This window comes from Aquila chrysaetos, chromosome 1, assembly GCF_900496995.4.
Source record: "Aquila chrysaetos chrysaetos chromosome 1, bAquChr1.4, whole genome shotgun sequence".
Classification (NCBI taxonomy): Eukaryota; Metazoa; Chordata; class Aves; order Accipitriformes; family Accipitridae; genus Aquila; species Aquila chrysaetos.
Window position 1 is genome coordinate 48,818,493 of NC_044004.1, and position 27,614 is coordinate 48,846,106.

At 38.2% G+C, this 27,614-nt stretch overlaps 1 protein-coding gene and 1 long non-coding RNA gene across 2 annotated transcripts; both read left to right on the forward strand.

Annotated features, from left to right (window-relative positions):
* The first annotated feature begins 2,930 nt into the window (after positions 1-2,930).
* On the forward strand, positions 2,931-21,990 carry PLRG1 (pleiotropic regulator 1). Its single transcript, XM_030017938.2, has 15 exons — positions 2,931-3,023; positions 4,924-5,030; positions 5,251-5,393; positions 6,454-6,507; positions 8,076-8,169; positions 8,598-8,688; positions 8,883-8,984; positions 11,227-11,319; positions 11,655-11,804; positions 11,923-12,024; positions 12,539-12,641; positions 13,237-13,345; positions 14,834-14,973; positions 17,783-17,976; positions 19,037-21,990. The coding sequence occupies exons 1-15, from the start codon at positions 3,015-3,017 to the stop codon at positions 19,094-19,096; spliced, it is 1,551 nt and encodes a 516-aa protein (XP_029873798.1). The 5' UTR covers positions 2,931-3,014; the 3' UTR covers positions 19,097-21,990.
* Positions 21,991-24,072: 2,082 nt separating this feature from the next.
* Positions 24,073-27,169, forward strand: LOC121233343. Its single transcript, XR_005932515.1, has 3 exons — positions 24,073-24,525; positions 25,163-25,351; positions 26,160-27,169. It is a non-coding gene; the product is annotated as an uncharacterized LOC121233343 (long non-coding RNA).
* Positions 27,170-27,614: the final 445 nt, after the last annotated feature.

Here is a 27,614-nt window from a genome sequence, read left to right on the forward strand (position 1 = left end):
TCCAACTCATATGGTTAATGAGAAGCTGTTCCTGGAGTTAACGTGGTAGCAATACCACAACACACCTGCTATTAGGAACTGTAATAATACAACATGGACCTGATGGTGTTCCAGGACATCCCTTTGTACAGTATTTTTGTACTGAAAGGGCACTTACTGGCAGAGGCGTATGTGTGTGTTTTTAAGAATGACTATTTGTTTGCGGCCCCTTGTGTTTGTTGTGCCGACATATCTGCAGTGGTGCAACCCTCTTTACACAAACCCCTGTCGGGCGAGTCACGGTCCCTGGATCACGGCTCTTCAGAGCTGAATGTGCCCCCTGAGGTGGTCCTAGGGTGAGGGAACAGAACCTCTTGGGTCACGATGAACTACAGTGTTTACTAAATTAAATTTTAAAAAAACAGTCGATTTAGAAATGTCCTTTTAAACAACTACTGGTGTAATAGTGTCATACTATGAAAAGAATGCTGTAAACTTAAATGTTATCTCTGGTGAGACGAACATCCTCATTTCTTGCTTGTACTGGTAACTTATATTACTTCAAAGGTTTCTCATAAATGAGAATTAATGTTATCTTCATGTTCTGCAGGCAAGCAAGTTCTTAAACATTAATGAGTGGGGCTGTTCACTTTGGCCTTAAAACTGCACTGAAAGCACGTGCAACTTACTAGTCACCTTCTTCTAAGTAGCAATTTATAAAAAATTGCATAGTTTGCTATTTGCAGAATTGCAGCTGTAGCTGGCATGCAAGAATACATCAAGCAGTTGCATATAACAACAACAACAAAAAGAGTAAAGTGAATATCCTAATTAATATTACTGTCATGACTTTTTTAAGTTCTGGGACTAAATTTCACCTTAGACTAAATCTTCTAAAAAAAATGAAATTATTAGATCAATTTGTCCTCTGATTTTCTAACGCATTACAAGGACACCAGGAAATAAGCTGAAATTATAGATTTCTGAGGGGAATGTTTACTTGTAAAAAAAATGAGAACAACTACAGGGCCAGGGTGAAGGCTAATAATAATAGTAATAAGCAGCACATATGAGCGAAGCTTTCTTAAAAAATATAAATGGAGAAATTTTTTTCTTGGACTGCTACAAGCATCTGTATTTCAAATTTGTTTTCCTTTAAAAAGGCAGTAAAAATAAGCCTGATTTCTTTCAACAGACCATAGAAAGGAAACAACTGTATCATGATACTTTATATGTTGCCAGAGATTAGCCCCTAAACCATTTCCACACATCAAATCCACCAATCAGTCAACCAACCAGTCACCAGGCTCACATTACTCTGTGTGTAAACGTAAAAAAAAAAACCTGTTTGAAATCCCTTGCCCCCAATATCTCCTTTTAAACCTCGTGTAACTTCAATGTAACCTCACCAGCCCAGGAGGACACAACAGACTCGCCCTGTTTTCATACACTGCCCCATGGAGTTTGCACCCTAGGTTGCAATTTAAGCAAGGACAGACGATGCTCCTGCTCCTTGAGGTGCCGTGCTGACCTTACCCAGAGGCTCCAAAACCCAGCAGGAATCTCCAGCATCACAGGAGGGACTGTTGAAATAGGTCCTCATGTTAAACATGAAATCTGGCCGGCTTGGCTTGAAAGTGAGCTCCTCTGCCATTGACGGCACAGGGTAATGGACATCTCTCCCCCACCTCGGCCCCAGACCAGGAACTGGGGATCGAAGCCACTTGGAGCACATTTCTAGCTATCCCTGTATCTCAAATAACTAAATATAAACCACCAGTGCAGTCACCAGAAATGATCCATCAGCTCCAGAAAAGAGAAAAGATGGTCATTAAGTCAAGCAGGCAATTCGCGTGCCAGAAATAATCCCAAGCTAATGCCATCCTGTGGCTAATAAAGAAGACAGGTTTGAACCGGCAGATGCTGCACTGGATTATTTGTAGCCCAAATCAGTTTGCAAACTGTTCACAGATCAGGCACCCAGACAGATGCAGCAAGTGGCTGGTGGGGTGCTAAGGAAGAGCAACACGATGGTGGGACTGTAAAAGATGTGCTCGCCAAATCCCCGCTCTAGGCTTGGGAGGACAAGACTTCCTGAATTTAAGAGCAGATGAGTATATGTGAAGAAAGTAGGTGCCTATTTGCGATTTGCACATATGCATTTGGTTATTCTGCTTATAAAGGCAAGTGAAAAATCAGCTGCAGTATCAGGGTACGTTTGGAAAAGAAGTACAACTTCTGCCCTCTTGCAACGTACACCTTGCCATGCGGTGCAGGGGTTGCCAGCTTGTTCACGCACAATTTCAGTCTCCATCGAAAGGTGGTCCTGTGGACCTAAACTAAAGATACTTTTTCCAGAAGACAGTTACCGGGTATAACAGCTAGCATCCCACATCGCCCTGTTTTCGTTTAGACATTGCATTTCGGTCCTGGGACTACTTCCCCACATCCCCCTCATTTTGTGTGGTTCTCTGAACAGGCTTTATCCTTCAGAACTCACGAAGAAAACAGCACTTTTTTAAGCTGTAGCTGCACGACCCAAAACAATTGCAAAGGCCAAGGATTTCTACAAAATCGGGCCGACCAGAGCGTAGTCAGTCCGTCAGCGTGGGGGATCCGTTGCAGAGATGTCACCTATTCCCTCAGCACTCTGGGGCCGGCAGAGGACAACACCAGCTGCCCTTCAGAAAGCGGAATATTGCGCTCTTCTGGTCGCTTCCCGTCACTGCAGCCCTCTCGCCGCGGGGGACGGCGCTTTTGGCGGGGGGGGGGGGGGGCCCACCCGTAAATGCCCCGCGTGGGCGCCGCCCCCGTCGGACGGAACTCCCCGACAGCGCCCGCGGGGCTCGAACCCGCGACCCTCAGCGCGCCGCGAGTGTGCTGGTAAGCCCCACCCCCCCCGCCCCTCCCTTTATTAATCCGCCCCCCCTCGCGCGCTCGTGTCGCGTCACTTCCGGTGCGGCGAGGGGCTCGGCGCCGGAAGCGCCTCCATAGCGGTTGGCGGAGTGCTGTGGCGGTGGGAGTTCGCCGGCGCCATGGTGGAGGTGAGGGGCGGTCGGTTCCGCCGCAGGGTCCCTCGCGTCCTCCCTGCCTCGCCGTTGAGGCGTCCCGGGCGAGACTAGAGAGCGGTGCCGGGGCAGCGGGGTGGATTGGGCCCGTGAGGAAGCCGAGGCCGGGCGGTGGTGGGGGGAGGCCGTGCGCGGACCACCGAGCGCCGCACCGCGCCCCCCCCCCCCCCCCCCTTTCCCCTTGGTACGAAAGGGCCGCTGTGGAGATAGGCCATGGGGGTCCCTCCGGCTTCCTAGCCCCTGCCCGGTCCGCTCCGGGGGAGAGCGGGTTGCGCGCAGGAAGCGAGAGGGGTGTTTCTGGCCGGTCTGAGGGCTGTGGCCTCTGCCTCGCGGGGGCCGTGGTGCGGGTCCTTGGGCCCTGTGGGCCTGGGCAGGAGTAAGCAGCAGGCAGCAATTTTGCTTTGCCAGATTTAGGTCGGATGTGGAATTGGTGCTAGGGTCTGGGGAAGTGGTGCTGTGATGCCCAGCCTCTGGTGACTTACTGTCTTTGTCAGCTAGTCAAGAAAGCGGTAGGTTTTCTGTGAGAGCTTGGAAGTAAAGCTGGCGAGAAGGTCGCTGGTTTTATAGGCCGTGGAGTAGTTACTGTGGGGTGAATATTGTGTGTCTCCAAAAGGGAGTATCATTGTCAGGAGTACATAAGAAGGTGCAAAGACTGCTGCCCCATGCAACACTATTAGCTGCTTTTTACAGAAGAGTGTCTGTCAAAAAAATATTTGTAGATGCTTCTTCCCTGTTGGGGAGGCATTGTGTTACCTATTACTCATGTGGTGATTTCAACAGCTGCTGTTGTTGAATAGTAATTAGCTGCTGTAATTCTTATCTCTTTCTTCAGATGTATGAAATTCCTAACCCAATTCCAAATGTTGCAGGTTTTTTTTCACTTAATACGTGGAGCTTGCAGCAACTCATTGAGCAAGAGCAAAAACCTTTGTGTAGGTGCTACCGAGTTAGGAGGGTAAGAGCCACTGCAGAGTTGGGTCAGTGAGTGGACAAACAACTTCCAGGGCAGGAAAACAGAACCTACAGAGAGCTTAATAGGGAAGGCACCTGTGTAATGAATCTTGAAGGCTGGGCAGTTGATGATATCCAGTCCCAAAAGTTAGTAATGTTGCTTCCAGTTTGTTGCCATTGTTTGTGTGACATACAGAACATACAGTCATGCAGAGAGCTTTGGCTTTGTACCTGAGCAAGGAGGCTCAGATTTCCAATGATTTTTTTTGTCCATTGGGAAGAAAATATTAATTAAAAAATGAATTGTACTGTTGGTAAGCAAATATCCTGTGTAAGTTAATAGCTTTTAAATTCTGCTTGTTAGTTCCTGAATGGGATTTTAAGAATGTTTTGCTCGTAGTAACAAACAAAAATTATAAAAGGAAAACAAGTTTTGTCAGGTTTGATCCCAGGTTTTCTCTCAGTAAACTGTGCTGTGCTTAGGTAGAGTGGCACTGTGCACGGAAACTGATGATTGCCCTTGTTCTTTTTATGGTGGCAGTGAAATAAAATTTACAGGAGTGTTTTCAGAATTGGTTACTTTATTGCCTACATATTAAAACAGAACTGGAAGGGATGAGGGGAAAAACCTTGCACACTCATGCTTTTGTCATGTAGATGCTGGTGCAAAAAGTTGGATCATGGTTTTTGTCTTGCTTTTCAATGTCTTGGCAGTTTCCAAGAAAGGGAGTGTTATTTTGAGTAAACACTGAATTAAAGCAATTAACAAAAACTTAGGAGTGGTGTTTTCTCTGAACTAAATAGTGCTACGTCATCTAACAGTACTGAAGTCTGAAATTGCTACTTGGTTCAATTTATGCTTCAGTTTTCAATTTTTTATTTCATTATGTCCGAATGTACTTTAATGTTCTTTTATTTATTTTAGGAAGTCCAAAAGCATTCTGTGCACACACTTGTGTTCAGATCCTTGAAGAGAACCCATGATATGTTTGTAGCTGATAATGCCAAGCCTATCCCGTTAGATGAAGAAAGGTAAGTACTGCACTCAGTGAAGTTTTAAACTACATTAGTGATTATTCCGTCCAAGTCAGAAGTTCAGATGTTTCTATAGAGTTAACAGTGTAGTCTTGACGGAAGAAAAATATTAGAATTGTAAAGTAAGTTGTATAAAACCTTCTCTAAAATATTTCAAAACTTAATAACAGTTCAAAAATCGGGGTTTAATCAGGATTATGCTTCACTCTTCCAACAGTCACAAAGTAAAGATGGCAGTTAAGCTGCGTACAGAGTATGGCTCAGTGTTACACATGCCTACTCTTAAAGAAAACTTGAGAGAGAAAGGAGGCCCAAACACCGGGGATCCTTATGGACACAAACAGTATTCTGGAAATCAAGGTTAGTTTGCTCTTAGTGGTATATTTGTCCTTTCTTTTGTAACAGTCTCGCTGATGTAAAATCTGAAGAATGCAGTCCGATGTTAATCCATTGGAGATAAATATGGAAATCAAGATACATGGGGTTTTTTTGATTGGTATTTTTCTTGCTAGGGTCCACAGGAGGCAAGTGATTCAGAACAAGGAGGAGGTTTGTTTTAACAAAGGAGTAATAGGGTGCTGTGAAATCTCTACAGTAATTCATTAGTAAAAAGAGTGATTTTTACAGTAACATTGGTTTGTGCTATACTTACGTGTTAGAGAAAGATGAGTAATGTATTTCTCCTTTTTACAAGTTCATGATGGTCAAGGACATGCTTTTTTGTTGTTTTGGCGTTTTTTATTTTGTTTCATAGATATTTTTTTTCAGACTTCCTTTAGCTGTGCAACTATTAAACCAGATAACTCTTTATTTTAAATCTGCAGGTTTTTTCAATCTATGTTTTGTTATATATAAAACCTGTATGTATTAGGTAGATACCACATGAAAACTTCTCTTCTGAAGAGTGCCATATACAACCTTATTTTAGTTGAGATTTTTTTTTTTCCCCAAGGTACTTAATGTCTTTCACTTTCAGAATACTTCCAAATAGAGAGATAATGAAAAATCTTTTAAGAAGAAAAGAACCTCTTTCTTTTCTGATACTACAGACAATCAGTTGTCTTGACTAGCTTACATTTCAGACACCCATGCTATTTGTGTACTTGAATCCTTTTCCATGATACCTACTTCAAAAGGCATCTTTGACAGTATGAAGATTTTTCTCTTGAGAGTCCCTCTTGATAACAGGTAGCCTCACCATTTAAAAAATGTTTTTTTACTATTGAGTGTTAGAAAACTGAGATAACCAGAATAAATGAAATTAATGAAAATAAGGAATGTTTAAGTGTAGTACATTAGAAGCGGTTGCTGGTTTCTTCTATGTATGACCTGTTCTGTTTTACTATATTCCTGTTTGAGTGCATCATGTGCAGTGCAGTACGAAATGTAGTTATTAATACGATGTTTTGTTGTTCTTTAGGACAAGAACTTGAGTATTTGATAACTGGTACACATCCATACCCACCTGGGCCCGGTAAGTAAAATTCTGTCAGCGTTTGCCTGCAGTTTTTGGTGTCCTGTAAGAACAAGGCATCCTCCATCCTAGCAGGAGCAGACTTCTTGCTGTGAATCCATACCTAATAGTAGTGGGAAATGCCATTCAAGTCTTCCATAGTATTGATGCATAGAGTTTTGTGGCTGATAAATGCTCTGGGATAGGAGGTAGGAGGATTTAGGTACAGATGCAGTGGCTTTTCACTAAGCCTCTGTGGATGTGAGCTTGCTGTGAGACGGTCATTCATTTCTGTGAGATTTCACCTCCCATGGTAACTTCATCATAAAGATGTTCTAGGAGTCGCCTCTCTGATATTGTGGTCCCCTTTCTCTTGGAGAGCTTGCTGAGACCCACAGACCCCTGGTGCCTCCACTGTTGTGGCAGAGCTGCTCTTAGAATTTTGTTGTGAACAAGGAGGGGGGGTTCTGGCTAGAAGGAGGTTGAATGACAAGAGGGAGTGTGTCCTGCTTGTCATCATCAGAGCAGAAAGGTGTAGGTATCACTGCCTTGCTCTGAGAAGGAGACATTAGGGTCTAATTTTAGTGTCATTTGGTTTTGTCTGTGCTTGGAAAGGTTATGTTTCTGTGTTGTTACATTGGCCATTGCTAATTGTCACTGTTACTGATCAATCCTGCTCTGTCCTTGTGGCAGTTTAGTTTTAGCTGTTGATCTTTTACTGTTAGTGCTTAAGTTTATTACAAGTATGGTGGAAAATCTGTTGTGGCTTGATTTGTAAATTAAGAAACGTGAGTGTTCAATAGACCCTCAGCCATTAAAGAAATGTGCATAGTTCCCTGTAACTGCAGCGTCAAGAATTGCTCATAGAGGTTTCTTCAAGTTCAGTGTTCTTTTTATAGAATCAGATATGTTGGGGTTAAAAATGAGGTTTCTTTTGCTGTTGTTTCTTGTTTTAACTTGGGCTTCTCACCCAAATATTGTTTTTGTTGTCAACTGCCAGAACTTTGGTTAGGAAAAGAAATAGAGAAATGGGATAAATTCACCAGTGTGCACCAAAACTACACTTTGCGAAGAGTTCTTAAATTAAAAAAAAAAAAAAAAAAAAGCTATCTGTTCTTAGGATGAGGTTATAAATCATAAGTTGTAGTCTGAAATTCTCACTTCAGCACGACTAAGCCTTTTGTAGTTCTGGCACCACTGCATGATGCCAACCACTGTGTAGAGATTTCCATAGTAGTTGAAGCTACATAAAAAGATGGACGCTGCTCCTAGTCAGACTTTTTTTGTTTCAAATGACAGAATCATACTGGTTTTTACTATAGAAATTTTGTACCTACGTATGTAGTAGAATCAAGATGGAAAGGATTTGGGCCAAAATAAAAATTTCAGTAGATTTGACTTGCATGTGAAAAATAATGTCATTGAATGATGGGATTTAATATTATGGGGTGTGACAAGCCCTCGTTTGCAGGTGTACGTGTGTGTGTGTATATATATATATATATGTTTGTATAATATACTTTTCTGGATTTTCTTTTTAATAGAGTTGTCTTTGTTTTTACTGTGGTTTTTTTTTTTTTTCTTTCAAGGTGTGGCTCTGACAGCAGATACTAAGGTCCAGAGGATGCCTAGTGAATCTGCAGCACAGTCCTTAGCCGTAGCACTTCCTGCTTCTCAGTCCAGGTACTGCTGTGTTACTTCCTTAACGCTTTTGTTATCTATGGGAATTTCAAGGCAAAACACAGATGTCAGGATGAGAGCTACTTTGAGTATTTTGAATGTTCTAATTTATAAAATGTTTAAAGAAACTACTTTTAGTGTGGCCAGGCATCATTTTTCTGTACACTGTTTGTTTTTTTTTTTTTTCTTGGATGTCACGAGAGGCAATGGGCAGAAGTTGGAACAGGGGAAATTCTGTTTAGATAGAAGAGAAAAAAGCGAGGCTTTGTTTGTGGGTGTCTCACCTTGAGGTGGTCAGGCACTGGAACAGGTTGCCCAGAGAGGTTGTGGAGGTGTACAACACTTGACTGGATGCAGCCCTGTGATACCTTATCACTTACTAAGTAAAAGAAAGTTGATTCCAATTCATCAACCATTTTCATTCAACCTAGGTTGGATGCAAATCGGACAGCTGCTGGTGTGGCTGATATTTACAGGCATGCTGGAATATCTGAGCGTTCGCAGCCTCCTGGGATGTCTGTGGTGAGTTTGTTGCACATCTAATGTAGAAAGTACGTAGTGTTCACCACATTGCTTCTGGATTCATTTGTGTGTTGTGTGGAGATCTCCTGACTGACTAAATTTAATCAGTGTTGAGACATCAGAGCGAGAAGGCTTTAATTTTTAAGCAGAGGTAAGTTATAAAGCATAAGAATAACCTTCCTTTTAACTCACAGGCTATGGTGGAAGCTGGTGGAAACAAAAATTCTGCATTAATGGCAAAGAAGGCTCCAACCATGCCCAAACCTCAGTGGCATCCACCTTGGAAACTGTACAGAGTAAGTTACAGATGTGTGACATGAACATGCATATAAAAGTAAATGAATGTTTTATGTTCTATAAAGACCTCAAAGCATAATTTTTCTTCTCATTCATAAAAATGAAATAAAATGAGAAGTGATCACAACTAAGTTGTATATGCACGCTCTCTCCTTAAATAACAAAGAGGTTAGATTACAAACATTTTTCATTCTATTTAGTAAATTATTTTGTGAATATTATTAATTTTACCCTTTTGTTTACATATGTGTAGCTGTATTATGATAAATTCATTACAGAGTTTTTTTTTCTTTTCTAGTCAGATTCTTTGGTAGAAGAACTCAAAGACAAGGTGCAAAATTTGAAACTAATGTTAAAGAAATACTCTAGCAGTGTTAACATAATGAAATTGTCTCCAAAAGCACTTAAAGGCAGTCAATGTCTGAGTCGACCAGACTTCTTTTACTTGCTATGAAAATGGGGTAAAAAAGCTGAATACTTCAATCACAAATTATCTCTGCAGTTCAGATTAACTTGACTAGTCAGTCAAAGCTTGACTTCTAGTCTTGTTTTTGAATTAATCTAATTTACCTTTTAATTTTCTTAGGGAGTAATAATGGCCATTCCCCCAAAATCTCATAGCATCTTTAAATGTTTTGGTGATGAGTATGGCAGGGTAGCTGAGTTGAAGGAGAAATCTCTAAGCATATGTATTGGTTCAGATCTTTTTAACTTTTCAGGTATATCTGTTTGAACATGTACTTTTTTTTTTCTAAAAGGGCTGATTCTTACTATGAAATTTAAGCAATTTCATGTTTTGTCTGAGAAAGGATGAATATTTATTTTAGAAATGTTAGGCTTTCCTGATATTTAAAAATCTCATGCTCTAGTATCAGAATTGTATTGTTTTAGCACTGTTCATCTAAATATAGCACCATATATAAGCATTTAAATCTTCAGAAGAAAATGTATTAGTCATAAATCTTAAGGCTAATCTCAGTAATTTTTTGAAAAACACTTGAGGTCAAAGGATTATATAGGTTTTCTAAATACAGAGTATTGGAATGTGCTCTCTGTAAAAATTAAGGCAAATGCCATTGGCAAAAAATGGCACCAAAATAAACCCATCAGAGATTGAAGGTAAACAAATGAAAATTGCCTACTTTCTTTTTAGAGAGAGACTGTAAATACAATTCAAGTCACTGTACTAACTTTGTGTAAACAGTTTTAGTGGAGATTTGCTATCAAAATCCTTACTCAACAGGACAAAAGCTTGTTCAAGTAACTCAGAAATAGGAGCATAGCTGGAACACCAAATGTGGGATTCATCTGTTACTTAAGATCTACACTTTAACTGGTCTTCCTAAGCTTGGTTTAAAGCCATTTGTGAAAGATGGGGACTTAAAATAGGTCAGATGAATTATTTCTTAGATTTCTCCCATGGAAATGCCTGTTTCTATTCCTAGACTACAAAGAAATCTAGACAGCTATCTCAAATGTATCCAGCTGTGGTCTCATCTGGTGAGAAGAATCCACTTTAGCTTTCCAAAGTATTTCTGCCTTATTTCTGCCTAAGAACTTTTGTTGAGTTTTAGATCTTTTGAAATGAGCTGTATGACGGTACATGAAATATGCCATCCAGTGAAACCAAATATGGGTTTTGATTTTAGCTGTCTGACTTCAGAGAAATTAGAGAAACAGAAAGGCTGCTGTAAGCAAGCCATGTATTGGTGGAGCTTTTCTTGTGAGATCTGTCCCCAGTATTTTGTTACCAGAAAGTTTCTGGCACACTCATATTACCCCTTATTTGGCGAAAAGGAGGTGGTGGTGTGCTTTAAGAGCTTATTATATGGCAGTGTGATTTAATAGCTAAGATTTTATATAATTCTTTATTTTTGTATAAGCAATATATAGCAGCATGAGGAACTTGTGCTTAAATACAGTCTTTCTCTGCAAAGTCTCAGGTGTTGAGCCACAGTATTATGGACTCTCAAAGGATTTGAAAAAGTTGCTTATAGGAACAGGATATTTCTGTATTGCAAGTTCCCAAGTCTGGTGTATGACATGTACATTTCTAGTAGTCTCTTCATTTAACTACAGTAGAAATGAAGCTCTCTTCAGCTCTAACTCCGCATTTGACTTTTGGGGGACCGTGTGTTTCTTGGTGAACACTAACAAATTCCAGTGTTGGAGAATGAAAATTATATTGACAGATGTATGTGTATTATTTCTGATTTAGAAAAAATTTTGTTTTTTCTAAAGGTTATCAGTGGTCACCTGGGCTGGGTGAGATGTATTGCAGTAGAACCAGGAAATCAGTGGTTTGTTACTGGCTCTGCTGACAGAACCATAAAGGTAACAAGTTCAAGAAATCACTGACAAAGTTTGTGGGGGGTGGTTTTTTTGTTCTCTTGTTATTTAAAAATGTCTTCAGCCCTTGGAAGCAATTTCTTGCTTACTGCTTGCAGAATAATGAACTGTAGAACATTTTTATTACCTAGTCATAAAGGATTTGTGGAGTATTACTCCTTGCGATTTCATTTATTACATGGTAGTAGCTGGAGAGCAAATGTTTGTTATTGTAATTTTTAACTTAAAATGCAACAGTATCAGTTACATCTGGGCTGTTTACCCAGACTATCGCTATGTAGCTTTTACCTCTCTACCTCAAAATACCTATTTTGATGCAGATTTGGGACCTTGCTAGTGGCAAATTGAAATTGTCTTTGACGGGACACATCAGTACTGTACGAGGGGTGATAGTAAGTGCAAGAAGTCCATACCTATTTTCTTGTGGAGAAGACAAACAAGTGAAATGCTGGGATCTTGAATACAATAAGGTAAGCTGTAGTGTCTTCAATTGGAATTAATTGGTGGTGGCAAATATAAAAATCAAAGCATTTAGAATATTCTTTCAAATATTCAGTTATTGTGTGTGCGGTTTTTTTATTCATCTAGGTTATCAGACATTACCATGGTCATCTAAGTGCTGTCTATGGTTTAGACTTGCATCCAACAATAGATGTACTGGTAACATGTAGCAGAGATTCAACAGCACGAGTAAGTATAGCATTGTTATGTTTTAACATCTTGATATGTCAATGTGTTTCAACATCTTCCATTTGTAAAAGTGAATACTTACCAAAAGTTACCATGAATCAAGATGAAAATAGTAAGATGGTTTATGTTAATTTTGTCTTCCATTGTTGATAAAAACTGAAGCCCGAATATGCAGAAATGCAGTGTCACTTCAGGAGAATGTTTTATTTCTTAACTTAGTAGGTAGACTACATAGTATATAGGATCACTTTGTTGTATTTAGAAGATGGTATGCTTTTATGGTGACTTTAACTTATCTGTATGTCTGGAAATTCAGTGGCAAGCTCCCTGCTCCCCTTGAAATTTGCCAGCTGATGCAGTTGTATGATTAATTGTTGGATGAAAAAAACCTAAATACCATTGTTTAATCTGTAGAACTGTGGCAAGGAATTCATGTAACCAATGACAGTGCCTAAAATACGTTTAATATGCATCTGTTATTGCCCTCTGTGACTGACTTACTGTGAATTCATAGATTTGGGATGTGAGGACGAAAGCCAGCGTGCACACACTGTCGGGGCACACAAATGCGGTAGCGACAGTGAAATGCCAAGCTGCAGAACCACAAATTATTACAGGTATAGTGGGCATGATTTCACAAGTAATATGATTGTAAAATGTAATCATGAATGTATTTGTTCAGTAATTATGTGAGGTTCATAATGTTATCTTTGTTATTCAATTTCCCTTATTAGTTTTCTCTTGAAAATGGGCCATGCAATGGTTATTTCATGCTATTAATGGTATGTTTAAACAAATATAGCTGTGCATTGTTTGAAAGTTTTTCTGCACTTTGTTTCTGGTGTTTACGTTTTTTGTTGTAATATGTATTGAGACTTGCATTTTCTGTGATATTTCACCGTTCTCCCCAATTCAGTTAAGAAGTGTCCAGTACCATGGCTAAATATGAAGTTTATCTTCTTTCCCGTTATGTCAAAATCTAGCCTTGTTGTGTAACTACTTAGGTCTCCTTGAATTTCAAACTTCATAGGACTATTACAATCCAGCATCTTTCTTGTCTGAGGTGGCATTAGTATCATATTTTTTGTAACAAACATTAACAATATTTTTGTCTCTTTCAGATATAAAAGTTTTGGCTGCCATGTCAAAATGGTAATGATAGTAGAAACCATCATACTGATTCTATCATTTTTTATTTTCTTTTCATTGCAGGCAGTCATGATACTACCATACGGCTCTGGGATTTGGTGGCAGGAAAAACTCGTGTTACTTTAACAAATCACAAGAAATCTGTAAGAGCAGTAGTGCTACATCCGAGACAGTAAGTTTTCCTCATTCTTTTACACTTTCACAGTTCACAACATTGTGTGGTGACAGCCAATGTGAGTGATAATTTAAAACGGTAGGGCAAAATAATATGCAAAACTAAGGAGCTTAGAATGCTGTAAAAATGTACATATCACTTCTCAAATACCTGTACTACACTGATTGTGCTCCCCAAGTGAGAATGTCTTATATCCCACAGAATTTCTTATGTATGTGCCTGTGATGCAGTCCTTGAGAAACCAGAGATGCTGGGCTTGTAAGGCTAATAATAAATATCTAACAATGATTATTAGCAGAAAGTGAAGTAATGTTGTAAAGTGGCACATCTGAATAATGCTAAAGGAGGCAGTGATTAATACAAAAGGATTGCTTTGAATATGTGGTTCACTGCACAAGACACTTCAGTCTAACTGACCTTAAAAAGAAACTTCTTGTGAGTATTTAATCTTTGAAGCAGGTGTTGTTGGAAGTACTCTGAATTTAGATACTATATTTTGATATATCAACAGTTGCCTGTTCAGATAAATCCCCATTAAAACAATGGAGAAAAGGAATTCACATAGAATTGCAGTACTTCTGCACATTCTATATCTTAAGATGAAATTCTGTCAGTGCAGAAGTTCAGAATCTTTATGAATCAATTCAGATCCAATCTGTGTGTCTGAAAAATTATAAAAATCTCATGCTATGTCTGTTAGCTATAGCAGAAAAAAACCCTATTTTTCTTATATTCTGCCAAAAAAAAAAAAATCTGGTTTCAGATTCATCAATCATACCTCTGAAAAAAACTTGAAGTGTTTTTATCAAGCAGTAGCAACTGTCAGCCTGGTATTTTTTGTTTCAGTATTTCTGTAGTTTTTAATATTCCAGTATTTTTTCCTAATAATCTATTTTGTTATTGAAGAATCTATTAAGTAGACAGCAAATCACTTAGATGTTGTGGCAACTGAAAATATTCCTACAGGCTTTTGTATGTGCTGCCCAAATAACCTTGTTAACTGCTTCCACATGTTAAGATGAGGGAATTGATTATTTTATGGTAACTTAGTAAAACAAATTATCTTTCATAGTTCACTTTTTTGCAGTGCTTTATCTTTGGTTGTGTAGTTTTAGAGGACTAGCCAATACTGGTTTTCTGCTTTGTTTCTTTTCCTGATACCTGTGCTGATGATGCCCTTAAACATGAAAATTTGCCAGAATAACAACTGACAATAACTTAATGTGCATTTTTAATGTTTGTTTGCATATTATCTTGCTATATGGTGTAGGATTTATAAAGTTTAGGTAGTTTATGGAGCAGAATGGAAACAGGTAGTTCACGGCTTCATAAAGTTGCTTCATTTTATGCAAAGTAAAAATGTCAGAAAAGCAGTTTTAATATAAGTAACTTTGACACTACTGTTAAATGCTAGTTGCAATGTAGGATGTATGCTATCCCTACAGCTGTTTTGAACTTTAATATACTGTCTTTATTTTCTTTCAGTTACACATTTGCATCTGGTTCTCCAGATAATATTAAGCAGTGGAAATTCCCAGATGGAAATTTCATTCAAAACCTGTCTGGTCACAATGCTATTATCAACACGCTGGCTGTAAATTCCGATGGTGTTCTGGTCTCAGGAGGTAAAATGAGAAATACATGTTCATATTTCCCTTTTCCGCTCCCCTATGTATACATGGCTAGAAGTCCTTAAACAAAGATGCTTGCTGAGCTCTCCTTTATCTGGGCCCGTAAGCCTGCTACAGCATACAACTTCATTTCATAGTGAGTAGGGCTGCTTATATCTTCTTGGATGTTACTGAGCTGCATGCACAAAAACGTGTTTGAAAGGACTTCTAATGTGCTGCAGGGAAGAGGTTTCCTCTTTTCAGTTGGCTGCTGCTGCAAGGCTCCCAAGTCCATCCACTGTGATCTGAGTCTGAATTGTTAGTGTCCCCTTGGGAGCAGTGAGGAAATTGGAATCTGCCTTGGAGACTTCTGGCTCTTTGTTGGCTGACATGTTGATGCAGTGAGAATGGATAGAGGATATAGAAACATCTTGCTAAAGCTTGCTGTACCCCTTAAATGTGATCTCTGCCCCGGTTTTTATGCAGCTCAAATGCATTGGTTCTGTTGTCTCGAAGTTTCTTGCATGCATTTTCTGATGTTATCTTTGTATCGCTTAAAAGATTGATAGCTAATCTCCTAATTTTATTTGGCACTATGAATCAAAACCACATTTACTCAGCAATACTGTATGCTCAAGTGTTCTGGAATTAAGAAACTAGCCACTTGGCTCCACTGTGCCTACATATATTCTGGGAGGATTTTGTGTCTGTTGTGACACATCGATTTAATTTTTTCACTTAAAAGCTTCATGAATTTAATAATCATCTGATACATGAACACAAACTAGTAGTCCCCAGAATCTGGGGGCTCACAGACCACTAACAATGCTCTAATGTATCTGAGTTGTACTGAATGCTTACTGCATCTGATTGTGAATAATTTTATGTAAGAACAGTTATTCTCTCATATTGCAGGTTGCATTTTTCTATATATCAGTTAAGAACTGTAATAAAAATATTTTGGTGGGAGTATCTGTTACTAAAATCTATGTGTTACTACATAATCTATGATGTTTCTGAGTTCTATGTTTGTACAATACAAAGTACATATGTAGGCCTTTTTTAGTGACAAGTTTTTTTGAAAGTAGCTTCTAGAAATCCCAGCTGAATTCAGATCTTTTTGTTAAGGCACTGTGTCTACATAGGAGGGAGATCGTAAGTGTGTTTTTGAAGTATATGCTGTTATAAACAGGAAATGAGTGAATAGTGTGGGAAAAAAGGGAGTCCTAATTTTATAGCTTGAGAGCTGAGCTCTAGAGTCCAAGATTGCATGGGAAACCAGAGTTAAAGGAGGAGGTTAAACCCAAATCTCAGAGTAGACCAGTTGCTTAATTGTAAGATTGTCCTGAGAGAACTCTAGCAGTCAGAGGAAAGTGAATTAAGAGGCTAGAATGTATTGTTCCATATAACTTTGCAGAGCCTGAGTTTTTACCTCTTGGTTTTGATTGTCTAATCTTTTGGGTAGTTGTAAAGAAAGATGGGACTCAATTCATAGTATCACATGTGATAAAACAGTTTAAGATGGGTTCCATGAGTTTGCAGAAGCAGATATTATAAAGAACATTTCTCTATTTGTAACCAGTCCATAACAAAAAAAAGTAACAATTAAGTTGCACTATGAAATACTGAAATGTGTTTAGTCCCATTTGGTCCCCTGTGCTCTTGGTCCCGTTTGATAAAGTATGTTATGTAGGCTGAGGATGTGGAATAAAATGGAAATGTGCTAAGCAGGAGTTGGAAGATAGCCAATTATATTGTCAGCTTACCTTGGTTATGTTTTCAAGTATGCATAACAGTGGCCCTTGATTTTAAAATTTGGATAAAGCTCTATTTGATAACTGGTGCATTCATAGTGAGAGCAAGAACGTTACAAAATAACTGGATTGGTCTTGTAACTCGTTCTGTATTATTTTGAAGACTCTTCTAGAAATCTTTGTAGGATACTTTTGTGTTAGTAGTAGTTAAGGCTTTAGAAAAATTTGTTCCTTCTCCACATAAAAAACCCTATAGTTTTAGTAACACTATTTGTGAGTTTTTAAAAAAATAAAACTTGAATATTGACTCCCCCCTCCTTTACATCCTTATGCTATCTACAGCAACTTCAAAGAAGTTGATGCTGAATTAAAATAGTTGAGGTTACCTTAGAGTATTTTACTGTAGAAGCACCCTTCTCGAAACATGTGGATTTCTTGTCTAGCTGGCAGCTGTGGAGAAACTTCTAGTAGATGTGTTGTGGCTAGATAATGCTTTGGGAAGGGGTTGGCTTTTTGTAACTGAAAAATTGCTTTGAGAGCATCCTTCTGAATACAGAGTTTAGATTGCTGTGAATACCCTGTAGCTGATGCCACTAGCAGTAATACTGGCAGTGGTTTTATCTGTATTTGAAATAGAACCTCAGCAAACGTTGAGCCTATATCCCATTACAGCTTTGTTTAATGTCTGTCATCTGTTTGACAGGATGTTACCTCTTTGTTCAATTTTAGTGGAGGTACTGAACAGGGAGCTTGATATTCAGAATGCCAGTCCTTACTTTGGTTCCACAGCAACTTGCTGCAATTGCCTTGTGATGTAGTGTATCATCTCTCTGATGCAAAACTGGATGAAATTCTGAGGAAGTTTCCATCAGCCGCCTTAAACAAGATCTTTCTTAACTAAGAAGAAAAGCAGTAGAAAATGGGAAACCTTGTAGGGTGTACTGAGCTATTCTACATTAATGTTATAGCTGATGTATTCCTGATGTATTAACTAGTTGTTCATGATACTGTTTTTAGAAAACCGATAGAAATTAACTGGTTAAAATACTAAATATGTTTGTCTCTTTTAGCTGATAATGGTACTATGCATCTTTGGGATTGGAGAACTGGATACAATTTCCAGAGAGTACATGCAGCTGTACAGCCAGGCTCTTTGGACAGTGAATCGGGAATATTTGCTTGTGTTTTTGACCAGTCAGAAAGCAGATTGCTAACTGCTGAAGCTGATAAAACCATAAAAGTATACAAAGAAGATGATACTGCGGTATGTCCAAGTGTTGTCTTAATGTATTTTCATGAAATCAACAGATTTCAAACAAATGTTACACATATCAGTAAGGGATGTGCACAGACTTGTGTAATCCATTTTATTAACGTTTGAAAGCAGTGTGTATGTAATAATGTTACAAGGACAGCAGCTAGTTTCTGCACTCCTAATTTCTTATTATATGCTGTAGTACAAATAAGTGTCAGGTCCATCAACTCTTCTGCAAACGTCCTTTGTGATACAGTTTGGAGAAATCTTAATACAATAATGTACATTGTGTTTTGAAGCCAGTAGGGGATTGTGTGTGGTTGTATTCATTAAAACACGGGAATTAGCAAAAAGATTACATTTTAAAGATTTATTGTACTTCTGTATGTGATCTAGATTTGTTATTTGCCATGACAATTTTTAGAATTCAGAGGAAATAGCTTATTTTCAAACTGTTATTCTCAAATCTGAATCCATTTACTAATGGAGAAGACAATACATTATTGTATAGTTTATTGGAGTATGCATTCAATATAAAGAATATAAGGACCTTTATTAAGCCTTGGAATTTTTGCATTGAATTAGACTTGGAACAACTCTTAAATATACAGGAATAAGGAATGTTTTAATCCATTTTGCAATTGGGCAAACTGTATACTCTGTGGCATCTGCCAATACTGATTTAGATATCGCTGGAAGGACTGTCTCTGGTATTTCTGTTCCTGTGCTTTGATCACTACAATGTTGTTTCTGAAATGCCATTAGCAACCTGACTTTTGTCCTTGCTGCAAAAAAAAAAAAAAACCCCAAACAAACAAAAAATCCCAAAAAACCAGAACACCAAACAAAAAAAAAACCCCAAACAAGTCTTGTCATGTACTACAGACAGTGGGATGATATAAAATTTAATCTGGGTAAATCAGTTACATAGTAGATTAGGTAATTGTAATGGTGCATATGAAATAGAGTATATATACTATGTGAGTAATATTTTAAACTAAACCCTAATTACAGGTGAATTTCAAGTTAAAAATAAGCCTTATGAGTTTTTTCTTTTTTTTCTCTGTAGACTGAAGAAACTCATCCTGTCAGCTGGAAACCAGAAATTATCAAGAGAAAGCGTTTTTAATGCGGCAACATACTTACGCTGTGATTTTGTTTCTTTCCTGAGAGCGTTCAGTCACATTTTGTTCTGCCTAGAACAGCAGAGCAGGAAGTCAGCTCAGTCATTGCTATTTCAACATGTTTTATAATAAATTTTATTTCTCTGTCCTTTTGTCTTTTTTTCGGTGTGATCCCAGCAAACCAGTTGCAGCTGTTAACTTTCTCTTTGTGGAGCACATATAGTTCATGAAAAGGGTGGATGTGCAGGTCATTACTTTTTTATATGAATCTATTGAGTGTAGGTCTAAAAATATTTTGATGAGGCAGGTTTTCTGAAAGACCCTTGCTTGACTCCAAAAATTAATTGCAAATTTATGCATAGAAGCTATCTACTGGGAATTCCTTGAGTGACACTTTTAGATTTTTAGACCAGTATTGTTTACTGTACATGTGCTAAGTATGTACTGTAATGGAACAGTATATATACTAAATTAGAGAGTAATAGAGTAATCAAGAAAGAAGTGGGACAATATAATAATAATGTAGTTTGGTTTATAAACACAGCCACTGAGCATTGACAGTGCTGTGTTATTGAATGAAATGGATCTTCAAAGTGTTTCTTTCCCTAGGAAAGTTTTCATATGCAACTACTTATCTTCACTCATTTCATTTCAGAATAGACTTTCTATAGGAAGGACCACTGTCAAGTCATATTGTTCAGTCACTACAAGGTTCAGACCAGTTGACTTTCTTTGTAAATCACCTGTTTGTTTTTCCCATTTACCCAAATCATATATGACATTAGAGTACAGCGAACTTTTAAAACTGAGCTCTAAGAGGAAGAGCTCTTAAGTCATTCCAGCCTTAATTTTACATGTTCCTGTCTCCCTATGATCTTATGAAGGGATTTAAATAAAAAAATATTACTGAAAGATAATTTGTACTCATGAAGGGACAAATCTCATTGTGTTTACAAACAGCCACATAACAAACAGTAAGCATGTAAGCCTCCTTGCTACAGCTTATCTGTGATGTCTGTGCTGCTCTAAAGTACTTTCTCTTCACGGGGGGAGTTAAGTTATCAAGCCATTCAGTAGTTGGCAACTTTGCTACTCGTGTTAATAGCTGCAGTGGCAAGTTTCATGCTGGGTAGATGCTGAGAATTGTTCTGTGGTCACAGCATTGATAGCAAGCAGTTCACAATAATTATTTCTATTCTCTGCCAGTCTGACTTCTTTCAAATCTGGGATTTATGTTAGAGAAAGGAGTTACTTGCAATGTAACTTACAAAAAGCTACTAAAACTAAGTGTTGTTTATATTATGAGAAATTTTGTCTTGTCTTTTATGATGCATAGGAGGTCTTGTATTTGTAACTTGAATGTTTGACAAGGTCATTTTAAGGAAGTCCATGCTGCATAAATAACTGAATTTGGGTTGACAGCTATTGTCTGAAGCATCTTCACAAAAAGAGAGGGGAGTATTTGGTATTTCCAAGTTGGATTAAACATCTTTTATTTGGATGATAATTTGAATTTTTCTAGATCTTTATTACAGCTGTTAACTAACATAATGGGGGAAAAATACAAGTTGTGGCTTATGTGTATTTTATACTGCTGCTAATGCTTCATTCCAGAAATCAGTGAATTATTGGTGTTACACAGAATTTTCTTGTTCACAGTCAAATCCTCTGTAGGAAACCAGAGTAGAGAGGAATAACTTACTTGAAAGAGGGTGAGATTGTTATGACTTCTCTTTTTTTTTTTTTTTTTTTTTTTTTGTTTGTGTGTTCTAATTTTTTTTAAGTGTCTATGTCTTTTGGTAATTTGGAATCAGGAAGGGGAAATTAGAGGGTTTGGCTCACAGTTCTAGCACATCTTCTCTGTACTGGCACTTTCCTTTAAAAACTGCATTTATTCCACTGTTTATCACTTTGAAGAGAGATCAGAAAGTCTCCTGCAGAACCTGTGTTTCTTCCCTGGACTTCTGCAGACATCTGCTAGCATGGGGCAGTGGTTGCCAGAGCATTCTTTGTGCCCTGGGTAAAGATTTTATTTGCAAATTAAAGGCTGTGCACCAGTGTTTGGAATAGTACTTCTCCTTTTTGGCTCTATAATACACTGTCCTAGTTCTAAGTGTGATTTTTTTTTTTTTTATTATGTTCTTTAACATTTGATTTGCGTGTTCATTTTCTTCCCAGCAGTTTTTTCTTTCACTTGACAGTAATGTGAATCTCATCACATATACTTCTGTAAGTATTATTTATGACACATCAAGGTTATCAGATTTCAGTTAAGTGCTCCTCTAGTGCAAAATAAGCCTAGATAGTGATACACATATATCTGATTGTGTAGGATATACAGTGACATTAGATTTGTCCACGTAAGTCATAAGGTGAAGCAAAAGAGGAGGATCTGGTCCATTGAATGTATTTTCCATGCTTCTGGAAAGTGTCACACTGCAGTGTCAGTTAAAGTAATCTTGAATGGGAGTCTAATCTCAGAAAATAATTATTGTCATTTATTTCATAAAACTTGATGTTGTCTTCTGTATGTGATCAAATCACACACATTTCTATCACAAACCTTGTTTTGTTTTATACTGTACATAATTGCAGAGAAGTAAGAAAATGGTTTTTGTTTGTAACATAATTCAAAAAGGTGTAACTGGTAAAAGTGATGAATTTTAAGATCACTCTTTGCTGTATACTAAAGCATCCTGTGTAAGCTATGCAGCTAGAATGCTGTCATTTGCTGGCAGCGTGAAAGTTGTGCAGAACAGTTTGTCTTTGGTAACTTAAAGGCTTACAGAAGTAAATCTTTTAATAGCCAGTTTCTTTTTAGTCCTGTTAGATAAGAATTAAAGTGCTATGCCTGATTTGAGTGACAGCAATTTAGCCATCAATAAAACCTTCAATACAATATGATTTCATGTCTTTTTTTCCATTTTTGGTTTTGTAGTAAGAACAAAAAAGTAACTAAATACATTGAAAGTTAAAGTAATTTAGTATTAAAATTCACAGTTTCCCATAGTACAGTAACAACTATTTTTGCAGATCTGCTGTATTGGAGAGAGAGAAAGTACTGATTGATATTTTATGAAGAGCTTCCTATATGCGTGAAGGGATTAGCAAAACAAATATGGAATTGTTCATGAATTTTCTCTAACGCATTTAAATAAAACATTGAAACCTCTTGAGTTAAATATGAGGTCTAGGAAAGGTTCTGGATGGGAGCTGTGTGGGTGGAAAAAAGCTTAAACCAATTTTGGTATGTCTTACTGGGAGAAAATTAAAGGGATATTTCTGTCCATGGCACATAACTGAAAATTTGGTCACAATTAAATCAATGGGAGTTTTATCATTGATTTTGGAAGTCAAGATTTCACTCAGTGGGGGGTGGGGTTTTTTTGTTTGTTTTTTGTCAAGTGAGTTGGAAAAACTGTCAGTCTGGCACATCATGTATGTAAGTATCCATACAAGGTGCATTTTTCTGTGCACAAGATGCATCATTCTTTTTTAGCTAAGGCTTCTAAATTTTCATTAGTACTCCTAAGAAGATGGTGAGGATTTGGAAATTAATGAATGCCAGTAAACCCAATCAGCTGAAAAAGGTCAACCTGCAATTTTGTTGTATAAAATTTAACACTAGAATAGCAGGACTTGAAACTAGCATAACTATGACTTTCTATGGAAGCTGTTCCATAAGCAGAATATGCAGTTGGTGAATCACTATGTGCCTTTGAAAGCAAACAAGCCTTCAGATGAAATGAGCTTGAAGGCTGCATGAAGAGAGAGAAGCTTTTTGACTTTGTTTTTGTCTGTAGTTCGAAAACTTGGCAGGCAAGGAACTACAGATTTCACTGGTGGTCATTTAGGTAGAGCTTGTCACTTTGGGAGGCTCCATCTGATGCTTCTTTAATGGCAGCAGCTAAGAATCAGTTTTCTGGCTTCTACATCTTGAAGCCTTACAAATTTAGTTCTGTGCTTAGTAGGACAGAAGTTGGCTGAAAACTGGGAAAAAATTTGGATGAAAAATGAATGGCCATCCCTGTCTAAAGATATCCTTCCAAGAATTTTGATGCACAGGGGGGAATCTGCGTTTCTCATTTTGATATTGAGTAAGGTTCTGTAAGTAAGCTCTGACTGCAGGGCTAGCAAAATGTAATTGTTCCTGTGAACACTTTTTCACATGCGTTTTCCCTATGCTTCCTTATCTTAAAAAAAGTTCATAAGGAGGCATTCAGTATTGTAATTTCATCTAGGATGTGTCAGAAACTTGAAAAATACCAGCCTAAGCATTCACAAATTTTAATGTTGGAAATTACTTGAGGGGTTTTCCAGCAAAACGACCAAATCTAACCAAGAGAATTTTCTCTTTAATTAGTATGTATTCTACCAATTGTTGTAAAGCAGCACAAAAAACTCTACGGGGTTTGCTTTTTAGATGGGAACTATGGAGTTTCTAGATGTGGACTTGTTTTTTTTTCAAAATGTTCTCTTGAAAACCTTTTTAAAGATTCTTGACTTGAGGGATTTGCACGATCAAGCCTTAGGTGTTACTGTTTTCCTATTGCTGCTTGTATTGAAACTGTGTAGTGTTGGCTTTGTCATGTTTAGTTGTGAACCTTTAAGTTAGTAACATGTTAACTTCCTTCAGGTGCATGTTATCACCAGGCTTTTCTTAACCTTTCTTTAGGGTTTTTGTTTTGAATATAATGAGTACATAAGCCCCAAATGTGTATCTAAATGGATTAATCGGGGCACTTGCCTGCAAATTAGACTTCAACAGTACAAACAATAACTGAGCTAAATGCTTGTCTCCAGGTAAGGAAGATCGAAATCACTGACAAGAAAACTACAGCTGAAAATAAGAAATCTTAAGTTTGCACAGACTTGGGAAAACTGAATTGTGCTGGATTTTTTTTTTTCTTTCTTCAAAAAACCCACACCCTACACTTGTGTTTGAGAAGTGCAGATAATGTGTGTGAAACACTTGTTTGCCAACGTTTTTTGCAACCTTTCTGCTTTATTTTTAGGGAGGGCATGTGTCCTTGCAAGACACTTCACGTTTACTCTTTTTGCTGCAGTAACAACTCTTGGGCTTTTGGATGCTGCAAATGTATTTTTTTCTTTTTTCTTTCTTTTCTCTCTTTTTTTTTTTTTTTTTTTCCTCTGCTGATGCATTGCTGAGAAGAGGGCTGAAGGGTTAAGCCCTCCACAGCAAGGGAAAGTCAATGCAGCATCAGTATGTGTTATGAATACCAAGGGCTACACCTAAAGAAGAGAGAGACTTCCTAGAGACCAGATAAGAAAGAGCTGTAATTAACTGAAATCTCTCGGGGAGAGGTGAAAAGGACAGTAGAAAAACTAAGACTAGAAGAGACCAGAGCTATGATATCTGAAAGGAAATATTTGAAAACAGGCTACGTTTACCTGGCAGGCTGGAGGAGACGAGGTATTTCTGGATTAGATGAATGCTGCGTGGGTATAAAGAAAGGAATGGGAGAAAATAGTGTGCTAATGTGGGTGCAGTCAATGGTGAAAATGAAAATGTGGGCATCCTGATGCAAATTCTTTTGAGAGCAACCTATAAATGCATTTCTGAGAAGTGCTGGCATTGTATTTATCTGCATGTTCTGGTACCCTCATGCTCTGACGTATAACTCAAGACACTTTAGAAAATTCTTTGGCACATGAAGAATTGCAGAGCAATGCAGAGTGAGGAGTCTGGAGGGTTTTGCTGCTGCAGTGGGATCTTTATGGAGGAAGCACTCGCAAGTACAATTCTAAACAAGGCTTAAGAGTAAAGCGTGAAGAGTGAAGCCAAAGTTTGCGTTGTGAATAGCTTAAAAAGATGGTGAGGCTGATTTTACGGCTGATTGAATGTAAGGCTTACCTTACAACACTGAGTTTGCTTCTTTCTGACAGGCAAATGGTGAGCTGTAGAATGAGACGTGAGTTTATAGCCATGGAGTATCATGCTGACAGGATGCATTGCTGTTGGGAGACTATCATGTGATAAATAAGGGTGTAGCTTGTGCAATCAGAAAAACTTTTGTGCTGCATCCAACAGCATTTTTCTTTTTCACTAGGAAAAGACACCACGAATCTTAACACGACTTCACTATTTCCAAGTAAATCCCCTTGACAAGCAAGCTTCCTGCATTGACAACTAGAGATCTGCTCTTAATAAAGCAGCAATATAGAGTATGAATAGAAAAAAATCCATACAAAACTTTGAACATGGCTTTGGCTGCCAGATGAGTCAAATTTCATGTCCTGTAAGTATATTAATTCTTTCCTGCTCATTCAATTTCTTTTCTTCCCATGCAACATGGTAATGAACATGGCTGCTTTCAAAGAAACCTTGGCAATGCAAACTTACCGGAATAAATCAATTCTGTTAATTACTTTGTTCTATTCTGGACCTGAAAGTCCCAGTGAAGGAGTCTTATTATTCCATGTTGCTCTAAATCAATGTTTAACAGGAAATTCAAAAGTAACTAGTGACTCAAACTCATCATAGTAGCTAAATGAAATAATAAATATGCTTGCTGCTAATTAAAATGAATGTAGTGAAATGCAGTGTATTTCTCTTCCTGAGCAAACCTGGTTTTGTTGTTTGGGTTTTTTTTAATTTGTAGGTGAGGTTGTAAATGTCCTTTAATTACGTAAGGGGAAAGAAAATGGTTCCTGGTGTTTCTCCAGTTTTACTGGTGTTGGTACAGGCGGTTGCCAAGTCAACAATGCAGTTTCTCTCCAGCCATTAAAATAGGATGACTGCTTAAAATGGCACAGTGTGTTTCAAGCTTTCACACCCTGAAGAAAAGGTCCTCATGCATTCCAGTAACATAGCCCTGTGGTCTATGGTAGTGCATTTTTTAGTGTTGTGTTCTCTCTCACATGTTTCAATTTCTCCTTGACTTTTTTTTTTTTTTTTAGGCAACTGTAACCTTTAATGGGGAAAACACTGCGAAGAAATTGGAAGCTATCTCTAGCCTGTATCTCCAGCCTGATTAGTTATGACCTGGTAACTCCTTTCTTTTCTTCTTTTCCCCTAAACTTGTCCTGGCCGCCTTCCATCAACAGCATCCCCATGGTGCCTGTGAGATTCTCAGCTGTTCTGGAGAGCCTCACGTTGTCCAGGCGCAGTGTGCAGTGCTGTGGATTGCTCTTCCACATCCCCACGTGGCTCTGCCTTGCCGCATCACACGCGGTGACTGAACTATGCGGTGGGAGCATTTTGTGGTGGGAAGTTGTTCTTGGAGACGGGGAAAATACTGACTGCATAAAATCTTATTTTCTCTCCTGATACGCAACCTGATGTCGATAAATGACTCTTCTCCCTCCACCCTCCCAGTTCTTCTTGCCCCACTTGATTTTTCTTAAGCGATCCTTCTAGTGATACAGCACACTGTATAAAATGCTCCAGTGGTTGCTAGCAATGCCCCACACTAGTTTTAATAACAAAATCTGACAACAATTTTCACATTCTTGGCGGAATAAAGACAAGTGGTAAAGCCTGAGACTGACTGAGACACACCAAGGAAACCTAAACCAAAGTCAGAAAGATGTTCAAGTAAGTTGATGTCTGTGGGATTTTTCTTTTTAACCACCTGTTCTGCTCAGCATCATGCTCAGTTTATTAGCTTCATCTTACTCTAGTATAAGTTCAGACTGACCCATTTCAGACTGTCCTGGCAAATGCTTTGTATTGGTGAAGTTGAGCTGGGAAGATGTGGAAGAATGCCAAAATCTCTGCTAGTGAAGGGCTGTCATTGTTGTGATAGGAAAGTGTCTAGCTTTTCAATGTTTCACAAAGTGCTCTTTACTATTCTTCATTTCTTAAACCCCATAAATAGTTGCTATGAACAGTGTAGTAAAAAGATCTGGTACTGGAGGTAACAGAGGTCTTTGAACTATGGACAGAACTTCTGAATTGTCTTAAAATTGTGGACTTGGGAATCTCCCAGGACTTGTAAGGCTCACAATAACATGGTATTTCTTACTATAAAAAAAGAAGTCACAGACAAGAAGCCGTTGTCAATAATGGTCACAATTAGGAAACGGGACAACTTTCTGCTCCTCAGAATACTGCATCTCCATCCACATCTTAAAAAAAAAAAAAAAAAAAAAGCCCGAATGTCTGTTCAAAGAGTAAACAGAAGGGGTGGTGGGGTGGGTGGGTGTTTAGAAAATGAATGGCCGGAGCATAAATGTCCACATGCTGTTCTGTAAATGTATGCCTTACACCCTGTTTATACTGAGGCAGTTCATTTGAAACAACTCTGATAACTGATATCTGTATGGAGAGAGGCATGTTGGATGTGAAAAACAAAACTGGTGATTATCTGTGGGACACACCTTAAAATTAACCACCAGGAGCCAGCACATTTTAAAACAACACAGCTGTTGTCATTCATACCTCAGGGCAATACTGTGTTTCACACTGTCCTAGTTTTAAGACATGTCAGTTCACACATTTTTTTAATGTGGTGCATATCTCTGGTGTAGACAGGGCCGAAGTAATATGTGGTGGAATTT

Coding starts and splice junctions, on each gene's coding strand:
- PLRG1 (XM_030017938.2), top strand. Junction 8,689..8,882: donor AGCCTCCTGGGATGTCTGTG/GTGAGTTTGTTG, acceptor TTTAACTCACAG/GCTATGGTGGAAGCTGGTGG. Junction 11,805..11,922: donor GGGATCTTGAATACAATAAG/GTAAGCTGTAGT, acceptor TTATTCATCTAG/GTTATCAGACATTACCATGG.